This window comes from Lagenorhynchus albirostris, chromosome 11, assembly GCF_949774975.1.
Source record: "Lagenorhynchus albirostris chromosome 11, mLagAlb1.1, whole genome shotgun sequence".
In the NCBI taxonomy this organism is placed as follows: domain Eukaryota; kingdom Metazoa; phylum Chordata; class Mammalia; order Artiodactyla; family Delphinidae; genus Lagenorhynchus; species Lagenorhynchus albirostris.
In genome coordinates, this window is record NC_083105.1 from 40,473,076 (window position 1) to 40,488,533 (window position 15,458).

Consider the following 15,458-nt stretch of genomic DNA (forward strand, 5'->3'; position numbering starts at 1 on the left):
TTCAAGTTGTGTCTTACAACCTCTTACTTGTAAATGTAAGAAGGTAAATGCAATAGAGAATTAAAAAATAATGTCTTAGTTATTCTCTTATACATGTGGTCTGAACAGTCTTTATTTCTTTAAAGGGTGGTACCCAGAGCTGACCAGTACCATAAAAAGCAAGATATCACACTGCTTATTTCAGATACCAAACTTATTAATACTACCCATGATTATATTACATAGATAAATACTATTATTGCATTGGTACATCATATTGCATTTACTGTTAACTGGAAACCCTGAGTTTTTGTCAAATGAGTGATTTTAGATTTTCTCATTTATTTTGCCCTTAGGAAATAGATTCTTTACATTCAAGAACAAAACCTAGAATTAATTCCTAACTCACTCCTATTAAATGCCATATGTCATCTTAGATTCTGGCACTGTTCATCCAACAAAATTCCTACTATGAAGATCTAGTTTCACCAAGCCAAAGCAATACAGGAATTTTAAAAAAGTGAATAGAAATATATGTAATGTATAGTCCTTAAAATAGTTAAATTATTTAAAAAGTTTACAAATCAAATTTTTATAAAACACCTATTTTCTTATTGAATTAAGGGTAATTTTAAGCTATGTCTCAACGAAAATCCGTGTATAAATTTGATCTCCCATAGTCATTTAAATGAATATCTTTATCAGAAATAAAGGACTCACTATTAGGAAGATAAGATAACAGCACCAACACAACAACAAGGAACTGGAGTGCTGTTTCAGCAGAAGCAATATTTCCATCAGGAGCACAAATACAAGGAGTATCCTTCTTGGCAGTGATAGCAAGCCTAAAAATTAGAATTTTTGTCAGCCTCTGGGGGGGGAGAATTCCTCCATAACGTGTTTGTCATTCATCATTTTCTCCATTTTCTTTCTTCGGCAGAAAGCCAAAGAATCAGGCTTGGGTTCTTCACTCCATGGTAAGCAGTTTATCCCTACTTAATGTCTCCCAGTATATATGAAAAAAGGCAGGACCATGACAACTACCTCTGCGGGAAACTGCTTCATACATGAGAATGTCCAATGACTATTCCAGCCTTAGACACTTTTTTAAAAAAAAGATAGGTGGTGCTAACTGAAATGATATCCAAGTTTGGACTAGCTCCTTGGCATCTCACATATCTATCTTCTCTGAGTATCTGGCATACTCCTGATAGAAGACAGTTAGGTATTTTTAAAAAACAAACCCTCTTACAGACTTTTAATAGCTTATAAGTCAAAGAATCTCATAATAGAAAATCAATAGCGACCTCCTGGATTCATAGATGGATCTTCAGATACTTGAGTACAATTTCATTTGCATTTACTTATCATAAAGGAAAAAGAACAGGTTTGTGAAAACTGCCAATACCATGACAAATTCAATCCATCATAATTTCTCAGTCCCTCTGAGTTTTATCTATATTCTGTCACTTGTCCAACTAGTAATAGATAATTGTACCAAAATTGAATCTATTTCCCACTTAAAATAAATCTCCAAAGTGATGAAATATTTATTGGAAATCCATTCTGCTTTTACCAGGAATTTATTCACGAAAGAATACCTATAGTGCATACTTAGTGAATCACATAATTTAAATAGTTAATTTTATAACATATAGACTAAGATGAATGTTAAATTTTAAATAAAGTCAGATTTTCGTCCTTGAATTTAAAATTAACAGTGCTTGTACTTTGGATTAAAAATCTGCTAAAACATTTGGCTTTAGGTTTAAAGAGGAAAAATGATATTGAAATCTCATACAAATGTCTAAAAACTTAGCTTAATTTTATGGGTTGGCTGACTTATTTTACTGTCAAAATTCTACCCTTTTCTAGAGAAATCTCTTCTAAAAACTATTTTTTTTTAATTAGAAGTAAAATGTTCAGGTAATATTGATTTTTCAGAAAACTGTGTTTAATGAAATAGAAGAATGATCACTTTCTAAAATTTTAAGTATATTTTTAACAACAACAGATATTAGCAGGGTAGTTGTTACTCAGTGTGGCACAATAAGCCCAAAAGAAGAATAACTAAGTAAGAAATATATTTGTTATATAATGTGGGGAAAAAAATAAATGAAATAATTAGTTTAGCCAAATTCAGATTAGCAGTTCTTTTAGAGAACTTTGTAAGTATAAATTGTCTTTCATTAAAAAGATAGTTAAGAGAAGCAAGAAGAACTAAAATCCTGTAGCCTGTGAAACAAAAACCGCATTCACAAGAAGATAGACAAGATGAAAAGGCAGAGGGCTATGTACCAGTTGAAGGAACAAGATAAAACCATAGAAAAACAACTAAATGAAGTGGAGATAGGCAAGCTTCCAGAAAAAGAATTCAGAATAATGATAGTGAAGATGATCCAGGACCTCGGAGAAAGAATGGAAGCAAAGACTGAGAAGATGCAAGAAATGTTTAACAAAGACCTAGAAGAATTAAAGAACAAACAGAGATGAATAATACAATAACTGAAATGAAAAATACACTAGAAGTAATCAATAGCAGAATAACTGAGGCAGAAGAACGGATAAGTGACCTGGAAGACAGAATGGTGGAATTCACTGCCGCGGAACAAAATAAAGAAAAAAGAATGAAAAGAACTGAAGACAGCCTAAGAGACCTCTGGGACAACATTAAATGCAACAATATTCACATTATATTCACATTATAGAGGTCCCAGAAGGAGAAGAGAGAGAGAAAGGACCCGAGAAAATATCTGAAGAGTTTCTAGTTGAAAACTTCCCTAACAGGGTAAAGGAAATAGCCACCCAAGTCCAGGAAGCACAGCGAGTCCCATACAGGATAAACCCAAGGAGAAACATGCCGAGACACATAGTAATCAAATTGGCAAAAATTAAAGACAAAGAAAATTATTGAAAGCAGCAAGGGAAAAAAGACAAATAACATACAAGGGAACTCCCAAAAGGTTACAGCTGATTTCTCAGCAGAAACTCTACAAGCCAGAAGGGAGTGGCATGATACACTTAAAGTGATGAAAGGGAAGAACCTACAACCAAGATTACTCTAGCCGGCAAGGACCTCATTCAGATTCGGTGGAGGAATCAAAAGGTTTACAGACAAGCAAAAGCTAAGAGAATTCAGCACCACCCAAGCAGCCCTATAACAAATGCTAAAGGAACTTCTCTAAGTAGGAAACACAAGAGAAAAAAAGGATCTACAAAACTAAACCCAAAACGATTAAGAAAATGGTAATAGGAACATACATATAGATAATTATCTTAAATGTGAATGGATTAAATGCTCCAACCAAAAGATACAGGCTTGCTGAATGGATACAAAAATAAGACCCATATATGTGCTGTCTACAAGAGACCCACTTCAGACCTAGGGACACATACAGACTGAAAGTGAGGGGATGGAAAAAGATATTCCATGCAAATGGAAATCAAAAGAAAGCTGGAGTAGCAATACTCCTATCAGATAAAATAGACTTTAAAACAAAGAATGTTACAAGAGACAAGGAAGGACACTACATAATGATCAAGGGATCAATCCAAGAAGAAGATGTAACAATTATAAATATATATGCACCCAACATAGGAGCACCTCAATATATAAGGCAACTGCTAACAGCAGTTAAAGAGGAAATCAACAGTAACACAGTGAGACTGGGGGACTTTAACAACTCACTTACACCAATGGACAGATCATCCAAAATGAAAATAAATAAGGAAACAGAAGCTTTAAATGATGGAACAGACCAGATAGATTTAATTGATATTTATAGGACATTCCACCCAAGAACAGCAGATTACACTTTCTTCTCAAGTGTGCATGGAACATTCTCCCGGATAGATCACATCTTGGGTCAAAAATCAAGCCTCAGTAAGTTTAAGAAAATTGAAATTATATCAAGCATCTTTTCTGACCACAACACTATGAGATTAGAAATGAATTACAGGGAAAAAAGCGTAAAAAAACACAAACACATGGAGGCTAAACAATATGTTACTATTAATAACCAAGAGATCACTGAAGAAATCGAAATCAAAAAATACCTAGAGACAAATGACAATGAAGACACGATGATCCAAAACCTATGGGATGTGACAAAAGCAGTTCTAAGAGGGAAGTTTATAGCTATACAAGCCTCCCTCAAGAAACAAGAAAAATCTCAAGTAAACAATCTAACCTTACACCTAAAGGAACTAGAGAAAGAAGAGCAAACAAAACCCAAAGTTAGCAGAAGGAACGAAATCATAAAGATCAGAGCAGAAATAAATGAAATAGAAGCAGAGAAAACAATAGCAAAGATCAATAAAACTCAAAGCTGGTTCTTTGAGAAGATAAACAATACTAATAATCCATTAGCCAGACTCATCAAGAAAAAGAGGGAGTGGACTCAAATCAATAAAATTACAAGTGAAAAAGAAGTTACAACACACCGCAGAAACACAAAGCATCCTAAGAGAACACTACAACAACTCTATGTCAATAAAATGGAGAATCTGGAAGAAATGGACAAATTCTTAGAGAGGTATAACCTTCCAAGACTGAACCAGGAAGAAATAGAAACTATGAACAGCCCAATCACAAATAATGAAATTGAAACTGTGATTAAAAATCTTCCAACAAACAAAAGTCCAGGACCAGATGGCTTCACAGGTGAATTCTATCAAACATTTAGAAAAGAGCTAACACCCATCCTTCTCAAACTCTTCCAAAATACTGTGGAGGAAGGAACAATCCCAAATTCATTCTATGAGGCCACCATCACCCTGATATGAAAACCAGACACAGATACTACAAAAAAAGAAAATTATATACCAATATCACTCATGAATATAGATGCAAAAATCCTCAACAAAATATTAGCAAACAGAATCCAACAACACATTAAAAGGCTCATACACCATGATCAAGTGGGATTTATCCCAGGGATGCAAGGATTCTTCAATATATGCAAACCAATCAATGTGATACACCATGTTAACAAATTGAAAAATAAAAACCATATGATCATCTCAATAGATGCAGAAAAGGCTTTTGACAAAATTCAACACCCATTTATGATAAAAACTCTCCAGAAAGTGGGCATAGAGGGAACCTACCTCAACATAGTAAAGGCCATATTCGACAAACCCACAGCAAACATCATTCTCAATGGTGAAAAACTGAAAGCATTTCCTCTAAGATCAGGAATAACACAACGATGTCCACTCTCACCACTATTATTCAACATAGTTTTGGAAGTCCTAGCCATGGCAATCAGAGAAGAAAAAGAAATAAAAGGAATACAAATTGGAAAAGAAGAAGTAAAACTGTCACTGTTTGCAGATGACATGATACTATACATAGAGAACCCGAAAGATGCCACCAGAAAACTACTAGAGCTAATCAATGAATTTGGTAAAGTCGCAGGATACAAAATTAATGCACAGAAATCTCTTGCATTCCTACACACTAATGATGAAAAATCTGAAAGAGAAATTAAGGAAACACTCCCATTTACCATTGCAACAAAAAGAATAAAATACCTAGGAACAAACCTACCTAGGGAGACAAAAGACCTGTATGCAGAAAACTGTAAGACACTGATGAAAGAAATTAAAGATGATACCAACAGATGGAGAGATATACCATGTTCTTGGATTGGAAGAATCAATATTGTGAAAATGACTATACTACCCAAAGCAATCTATAGATTCAACGCAATCCCTATGAAATCACCAATGGCATTTTTTACGGAACTAGAACAAAAAATCTTAAAATTTGTATGGAAACACAAAAGACCCCAAATAGCCAAAGCAGTCCTGAGGGAAAAAAATGGAGCTGGAGGAATCAGACTCCCTGACTTCAGACTATACTACAAAGCTACAGTAATCAAGAAAATATGGTACTGGCACAAAAACAGAAACACAGATCAATGGAACAAGATAGAAAGCCCAGAGATAAACCCACGCACCTATGGTCAACTAATCTATGACAAAGGAGGCAAGGATACACAATGGAGAAAAGAAAGTCTCTTCAATAAGTGGTGCTGGGAAAACTGGACATCTACATTTAAAAGAATGAAATTAGAACACTCTCTAACACCATACACAAAAATAAACTGAAAATGGATTAGAAACCTACATGTAAGACCGGACACTATAAAACTCTTAGAGGAAAACATAGGAAGAACACTCTTTGACATAAATCACAGCAAGATCTTTTTTGATCCACCTCCTAGAGTAATGGAAATAAAAACAAAAATAAACAAGTGGGACCTAAAGAAACTTAAAAGCTTCTGCACAGCAAAGGAAACCATAAACAAGACGAAAAGACAACCTTCAGAATGGGAGAAAGTATTTGCAAATGAATCAACGGACACAGGATTAATCTCCAAAATATATAAACAGCTCATGCAGCTCAATATGAAAGAAACAAACAACCCAATCCAAAAATGGGCAGAAGACCTAAAGAGACATTTCTCCAAAGAAGACGTACGTACATGAAAAGCTGCTCAACATCCCTAATTATAGGGAAATGCAAATCAAAACTACAATGAGGTATCACCTCACACCAATTAGAATGGGCATCATCAGAAAATCTACAAACAACAAATGCTGGAGAGGGTGTGGAGAAAAGGGAACCCTCTTGCACTGTTGTTGGGAATGTAAATTGATACAGCCGCTACGGAGAACAGTATAGAGGTTCCTTAAAAAACTAGAACTACCATATGACCCAGCAATCCCACTACTGTGCATATACCCAGAGAAGACCATAATTCAAAAAGACACATGAGCCCCAGTATTCACTGCAGCACTATTTACAATAGCCAGCAACCTAAATGCCTATCGACAGATGAGTAGATAAAGAAGATGTGGTACATATATACAATGGAATGTTACTCAGCCATAAAAAGGAATGAAATTAGGTCATTTGTTGAGACATGGATGCATCTAACATCTGTCATACAGAGTGAAGTAATTCAGAAAGAGAAAAACAAATATCATATATCAACGCATATATGTGGAACCTAGAAAAATGGTACAGATGAACCGGTGTTCTAGGATGAAGTTGAGACACAGATGTAGAGAACATATGTATGGACACCAAGGGGGTGAAGCAGCGGGGGTTGGGGGTCATGATGGGATGAATTGGGATTGACATGTATACACTGATGTGTATAAAACTGATGACTAATAAGAACCTGCTGTATAAAAAAATTAAATTAAAAAAAACAAAGATAGTTAAATTCTACACTGATAGTGTGTTAAACCTGAACTAGTTATCTCTCCATATCTGCAAAAGTCCCTTCCTTTTTTCTTACTTCAGTTAATGAGATCCACCCTCACCATCATTCAAACTAGCACTATCTCTTTCTCTGAGTCTTTCCATGTGATTTCCTCCTGTGCTTTGAATATCCTTCACCCTTAAGGGCCATGGTGACACGTCTCCATCCACATGACACCTCTTAGTTTTCCTTTGAGGAAAAATGAACAGGTTCCTTCTCTATGCATCCAGACCATTTAATGCATTCAGCTTATTTATCTGTCGGAGAGTTTATCTTTTCACCTGATTTATGATCTAATCTCAGTAAATGTTGGGACGATTTTGTTCAAATGTCTGGTCTATGTTAAACAGGTGTTTCTTCCCTTCAAAAAATGATGTAAAACTTCAACTCTACTGCATATTTTAACAAGAGGGTGTCTGATCACTTAGGATGCTATATACTAAAAACGTCAATAACTTTATTATTCATTATAAACTGAAAGTCTCAATGTGGCTAAATCAGTGGAATCACTTCCTTTGGATGGCAACAAAGTGGGTTTTCCTTTCTCTCTTTTCCAAAAGTGTATAGCTATGAATATAAAGAATTTTAGAATGAAAACTGGACTAAGAAAGAAATTTCTAAATAGTTTATTTCTAGCCTTCCTTTTTTCCCCTTTGTAGTTATAGCTGATTGCTCACATTTATTTTTAAGGTACATATTCTCTAAGATGTCTATAATCATGGAGCTTGCAGTGCTGCCGCCAAGGACAACTATGGTCTCCCTGCTTTAGTTTTGGCCGTGGCAGGGAGTGTGGATTAGAAAAATAATTAGAAGTGAGTTCCAGAGATAACCAACTATAAAATCTTTTGATAATCTGAAACATTTTCACATAGTCTTTTCATTTTAAAGGTGACCTAATAGAAGATAACTTAAGTTTTGAGAATCCCTATTAAACCTTCAGAAAGAACCTGGAAAATGTAGATACCATCAAGAGATGAATTTGAAGTTTGTTCCTCTAATTTAGTAGTTTTCAGTTTCCTACTCTTCTCCCAAAGAGAAGATTGGGGCTGGAGTAACTCTTCAGAGGGTCTTGGGAATAAGATGATCAGATAATATTTTATTGATATTTTCCACTTTTCAAAAATGATACTTTAAAACATGAGAACCGAACTCAAATTTCATTTACCTACAATGAGCCATTCAAGATAACGATGCCCCAAACATAGGCTGACCACGTGAGATTCCAGTAATGTAGTCCATGTGAGTTACTTGTGTAAAAGAGGCTGGATGGAGTCAGTATCTCTTCTAACTGTTTTCTACATGTCTCTGAGGCTAAACAAGCTATCAAGGTCAGACTTGAAATGCTTCAAAGTAAAGTGATCAAATGATCAAATACTGTGTCATAATACTGGCGTTGCTCCGTGTTTTTCCAACCTAACTTCCTAACAACATCTGACCTCTTTCCAAATTTCTCCTGGACACAGGCCTTATTGAGAATCTCACAGCTTGGCAACAAATCTCATCAACCAGCCTGACCTTCTACTTGACCTTCTAGGCAAGGCTCTTAAAATTTTTCCACTAAACCAGTCTTTTGTTTCCTCACACTGACACAGTTAATCTCACATTATCTAGCTATAGTTGCTTTGAACACACCCCACTCTCCACCCCTTCATATGTGTCTTAAAATTTTGTGAAGTTTTCTGCTGAAAGAACCTGGCCAGCCCTGGTTCTAACTAAATGAACTGAATTCATCAAACCCCAGTACCACAAGTAACTTGAATCCATAAGTAACTTACAGATTCAAATTATCCTATGCCGTAAAAGGCTAATGAATGTATTTTCTGAGTCTAGTGATAAATTTTTAAAAACACTTCTAGATGATAAATATTTAACCTGAACTAGGAGTTAATGTAAAGATACAATTCAACTAAAATTTTAGCTTCTACATTATCTATTTCCAGAGAGTTGGTTTTGAATTTTCTAAGTTTTAACATTTAAGTGTCTATTCATCTAGTCATCCAAAAAAGTAGTTTCACAGAGGTAAGAATGAGCAAACCCTAGACTTTATAGTTAGCATAGAATCAACATCTGAGCTTCACTACTCAAACAAAAATATATTCCTCTGTCATGCTCTGACCTTCTAACAAGACTAACCTACCAGACCTTAACATATGTTCTAATTGCCTCTGGCACTACAGATATAAGGAAGTGATTTGAAAGTCTTCTAATTGTCAATGAGTATATAGTCTTAGTAAATTTGCAAGGATTTAGCAGTAGTTGTGTAAAAATTTCATTCATAAAAATATAGATTTGCAGAATTCTTATCATTTTGATGACCTTTATTGCAGCATAAGAAAATAAAACCCTGAACTATAAGTTGAGTGACAATTTTTTCATTTCTGATACGGATGGTATGTAGCTAGTACCACTCTAGATGCACTGAAAAGAAGCCGTTTCATCACATATAATAGATGCTTCAGGGCATTCGGTCTTAATTCTTTTAAAGAATCTTGGTGGAAAAGTACTAATTAAGGGACAAGGACCTGAAATCCAGGTAAAATTCTTGATCAAACTATGTCACCATCACAATCTGTTGAGCCTTAGGTATAGGGGATACCTAGAGATAGTGTCACCCTCTGGGCAGCATTACTGACAATTATCTTAATTACTCTTATTTATAGATTTACTGTTCCATAACACATGGTCTTCTGGCAGCTACAGGGAATGCTGTTAAACTACTGGGAAATGCTGCTAGACTGATCTTCATTAACTAACTTTTATCATGTGAGCCTAGTGTCAAAAATCTTTGAATGGCTCCCTGTTTCCAAGGACCGGATTCCTTAGATATCCTTCAAGCCTTGGTTCCACATTTCCCTCCACATTCCTTCTTTTTCCCTTAATGTCTCCCATAATTTCCCTCCTTGCAGTTCACACTCATGGTGTTCCTTCCTCTATGACAAGCGGCCCTCCATCTCTCCTGAATTAATTTTTTTCATCCTCCCAGAGCCTGACAAGGCTCCTCTTGGCCACCTCTCCTCTAAAACTAATGTAAATAGACCCACAGACATAGAAAACAAACTTATGGTTACTAAAGGGGAAAGGGGAGGAGGGAAAAAATAGGAGTTTGGGATTAATATATACACATTACCATATAAAAAAGAGATAACAAACAAGGACCTGCTGTATAGCATAGGGAATTATACTCGATATTTTGTAATAGCCTGGAAGAGAAAAGAATTTGAAAAAGAATAGATATAACTATTCCATAACTATATATATAACTGAATCATTCTGCTGTATACCTGAAATTAACACAACATTGTAAATCAACTACACTTCAATAAAAAACAGAACAAAACAAAAAACCACACCAAAAAACCCAACCCCCCCCCCCACACACCAAAACTAGTGTGAAAATGCAATGGTTCTCTGTGAGAACACTCAGGACACTGTCCTGTTATACTTCTAATTGCACCTCATATTTTCTGCCTCCTGAGTTATTCATACATGTCTTTTCTTTCTTTTATTTTTATTTGTTTATTTATTTTTACCAGGCTACAAGTATATAAAAGCAGTGTTTTGGCACATATATTTAGCAAGAGAATCGGTGTGACTTGGCATCTGGAAGCAAGGAAAAAATTTAGAACATTATTCAAGGGAGTGATTTTGGTCTATGAACCTCACTAAAATTTTGATACAGTTTTCAGGCTATTAATGCCATATGATTGTTGAAAATCACACACTGAAGCAGGAGTCTTGGATCTGAGTCCTAGTTTAGTTTATCTCTTTCTTTCTTTCTTTTTTTCCCTAGTTTATCTATTTCTTAAGTAGATACCCAAGCACATGCAACCACCTTGGCCTTCGGTTCTTCATGTGTTAGCATCCTAACTTGCTTCCCAATATACTCATTCTTAGCTTTAAATTTTTCAGTAGTCCTTACCTTCACCTGAAATTCCCATATAGTTGAATTATATTTTTATCATATTCTGTCACCTACTAGAATATAAACTCTATTTTATATTATAACCGGTTATAAACTAGGATATAAGTATGTGTGTGTGTGTGTGTGTGTGTATTTCACTGCTGAATTCTCAGTAGCTAGAACAGTATCTCATACACAATAGAAATTCATTATAACTTTGGTGCATGACTAATGGACAAAGGAACCTTGGAAGTCTAGAACAGAATTTCAAAACCTCTGCTTTATATTCTCTGCTCTTTTTTCCCAGGATTGTTGGATCACCAGAGAACAATATGCCCTTTTATCTCAGCTCCCTGAAGAAAATGGCTTTCCTGAAATATGATTAAATGTTATGCCCTCAGCTTTTAGAGAAATGTCTATTTGAACAGAGATTTTGTCTTTTGTTATTTCATGACCCCAATTGAAGAAATTTTACAATAAATTTGTCCTTGAATTCAGTGTCTGAAAGTTTGTCTCTTCAATCTAAATTATGCTCTTCTGGTCAGAAAATGAAAACTAAACATGCCAAGCAATCTCCCTTTGTGCCTTAGCTTCCTTGAGAATCAATTCAGTTCAGTGAATTTCTACTTTGGGGTGGTAATTACCTAGGCTCAAGTATCTTGTTATATACATTCCTCTACTGGTTTTCACTAGATTCTGTCATTGAATTGTGTTATATCATAATCCAATAAACTTTATAAGATTCTCAAAACCACTCTGGAAAAAAGCAAGTTATAAATCTCAGATTACTAAAATAAACATTGTTAAATAAATAATATAATGAAATAAACATTGTTAATAAAATACAATGCTAATGTGAATGTTAAAAAACCTAATGTTGATAAAATAAAATAAGCATCGTTTTGTGTGTATACATATTTCAATTAAAAGAGCAACCATTCTACTTTCAGTTAAAAAAATGGCAAGGGCAATTGCAGACATCATGATATCTTCTGAGAAAACTTTACAATTTTGGCAATGTTACTTCAAGGATAATGTGCAACAATTATACAATTCTTTGTATTATGGAGATGTATTCTAAAATATTCAGGAATTTTTCATAGACATTATAAATTAACAAACATGTATATATTTCCAATTTCTACGAGAAATTTGCCTACAAATAAAAAAGAGCTGAAGGAAATATGGAGAGGCAAAATATATAAATTTTGACTTCTTAAAGATATTGAGACTTAAATACTAACCATGATTTCTAGCAATATGCCTGGCATATGACCAATGATGAATTTGGTTTATCTTACATTTTTTAAGGAAAAAAAGGAGAGAAATATAAAGAAAGGTAACATTTGTTGACTATCCACTACCTGTGACATATTACAGTATCTCACTCCTCAGAATGATTCTACAAGGTAGTTATTATAACTCCCACTTCTATAATGACAAAATTGAGGGTTACGAAAGGGAGATTCTCCAGCTCTTGAGAGACCTCGCCGAGATTCAAACTTGAGGCTACTGGACTCCAACATTTATAATCTTTCCCACCTGAATGCCCTTAAAAAGGCCTTGTAATCCTATTTGCTGAATTCTTATGTTACATAGTGAAATGGTAAATTGTATCACCCCCAAAAAGATTAAGACAAAATTTATGTGGTCAAAGGAGTTTGTTATCTTCTCTTTCAGAACAGGCTTGACAGGGATGGACAGTGTTCTCTTTCATGGGCAGGGGAGAGCTACGAAATGGGAGAATGAAAGATAAGGGCAAACAGAATACAGTTCTATAATTATACCAGGCAACTACAGGAATATTTGATTTTCTCTTTTGGTTTAATTGGACTGTTTAGTTTTGTTTTGTTTTGTTTTTTTAACTTTAAAAAAAGTAGTAAACTGACAAAACTCAATAACACATGCTAGTTCTTTAAAGCCAAAGCCATACTTTACAGAACTGAAGCCAAAATCGAAGCCATCCCTATGGAAAGATATAGGAACTGATTCTACATCAGTTGAAATTATCCAAAACTATTTCGATATGGATCTCTTTGAAAATTAGATGAAAACCATGGAAATCTGCTCATATTATGCACATATGCCATTTTTACAAATGTTTCCACACAATTTTAAAGACTTTTTAGACACTCATCCAAGGACTCAGGTTAGGGCCACCAAATTAATGGCAGGGAGGTAAGTTACTGGTCATCATATGGAAAGTGTCCAGATTCTTTCTATCCAGTGTGGACCTTTTGATATTTCTGCCTTTGTGAACCAAGTTCTCTGTTGCTTTTTTTTTTTAAACCATTCCTTCTTCTACTCCATAAAATCCTTCAGGTTTGCTTTAAAGCTTTTGATGTAGCTTAGCTTTACTTCAAAGACAGCGTCCCCAGATGCCAACTAGTCTTGTTACTCCAAAATTATGCAGGACTGTTCCTTGTCTCGTGGATACTGTAACGTAAGGCCCCTTACTTTACAGAGCCCTAACCTCTATTTCAGGCGTTCTTCATGAGTATCTCAGATCACAGCCATGGTCTATAACTGGGCTTATAGACCATGAATTTGTGAAAATTCTTGTCAGAGTGCAATTCTCATCAACTGCGTTAAATTATTCCTAGAATATTCTAACTCTTCTCCTGTTTCTTTTTCTTAACATTTGGTATGCTTTCAATAGTTCCAGTCAGAAGTAAAATAATAGACTGCCTGAAAAGAACGTGTGTGTGTGTGTGTGTGTGTGTGTGTGTGTGTGTGTGTGTGTGTGTGTTCCAATATAGGTTAATCGGAATCATAAGTCTTTAAATTAAAATCCGAAAAGAAAAGGTATTATCTTGCCATTGTTCCAATTTACTTTAGAATGGATCCTCTCAGTATTATTTCTAAGGAGCTGCATCTCAGGTATTGTTTAACACACTATGCAACTTCCTATCTTATTTCAAGCCCCAGTGGCAATTCCTGAACATACCTTCTGTTCCGCTGTCATGGTTAGACTTTGCAGTCGGCCAGTCATATTCCCTAAACTCTTTTCAAAAGCTGCTACGAGGTGAGCCTGTGAACAAAACAGAAGGAACATATCTTAAATGTCAGAACCTTATGTGGATGGATGAAAACCCTTCTCTTCACAAAATGCTTAATTTCAGGTATTCTTACTCTTTAAATACTATGACTGCCATGTCTGGCTTTCAGTGCTGACTCTCCATTAACACACATCTTCATCTATTATTTCTAAACTTCAGCTTAAAAATCAGTGTTTCAATCTTGACATTTAATGAGTTCAACTTCTGAAAGGGAATGCTATTTTGCAAATAAAAACACCTTCTAACTTGCACATCATGGAGGATTTGATACCCAAAATACTGGATAAAGTTCTGAGTTGCCAAGTTTTTAGACTCAAAGCCCAAGAGGAGGTTGCGGCAATACTCAATGGACGAATGTTCCTCATTCTTATACCTGCATGATGACCTTTGAAGACATTGTTAGCTCCTCTATTGAAATGATGCTCTCTTCCAAGTGCCGGAAATCTGCTGACAGCTATAGCATTATCTTTCCTCTTTTTCTACTAACAAAAAATTGAATCGAAAAGAGTTGTCTTCACTTTCCAAACTCTTTTCAATAAAAAGGGCTTTTATTCCTACTTTTTTCCCTTCCACTAAGGAAATGTAGGTAGGCCAGCTAGAAATAATATTCAGTTATATTTTATTTAAGTTTTTGTGGCTCTGGGGTTTTATTTTAAATCTCAGAGAATTATACATATTGCAGTACATAACCGTAACTCTTACGATTAAGAAGTATTTGAAAATCTTATTCTAGTTCTAAAATAGGCCAGTTCCTATTGACATGCTATCATGCAACAGCTTGACCCACAGAATATTATGCATGAAGAGACACGTCAACCTCTCACTGTGGCTTGATGTAGAACCACAGGTATGTTCTCCAATTTTATCGCATCCATAAAAAGATACAAGTACAGAATGTTTTACAACCTACATCTATAATAAACTATGTGTGGGGGAAAATTTGCCAAAAGGTTATTTTTTTGAGAGAAGGGAGTGAGAGGATGCAATTAAAATAAATCGCCTTGTAACTCTAGCAGAGCTGAAAGGCTAAGGTACCTATTATCAAATGGATCACAGGAGTCCTAAGAATTAGGGTGCTAGAAGTTTATTTCATTATTAGTAACAGCCAGAAGTTTATTCCATTATTGGTAACAGCTAGAATGTACAAGTCCCTTGCATTAGCATCATGATACAAAGGTGTCTTTGTTCCTAGCTCTGAGCTCATCCTGGGATGCCTTTGTTTTCCTGACACTATAATATAGA

The 15,458-nt window shown here is 35.0% G+C and overlaps 1 protein-coding gene across 4 annotated transcripts in view; it reads right to left on the reverse strand.

Moving 5' to 3' along the window:
* Nucleotides 1-15,458, reverse strand: part of NAV3 (neuron navigator 3) — a 364,503-nt gene that overhangs the window by 41,463 nt on the left and 307,582 nt on the right. For all 4 annotated transcript variants that reach the window (XM_060164531.1, XM_060164532.1, XM_060164530.1 and 1 more), the window contains exon 23: nt 14,105-14,188. In XM_060164531.1, coding sequence (XP_060020514.1) covers nt 14,105-14,188 — 84 coding nt within the window. The remainder of the gene's footprint in view (nt 1-14,104; nt 14,189-15,458) is intronic.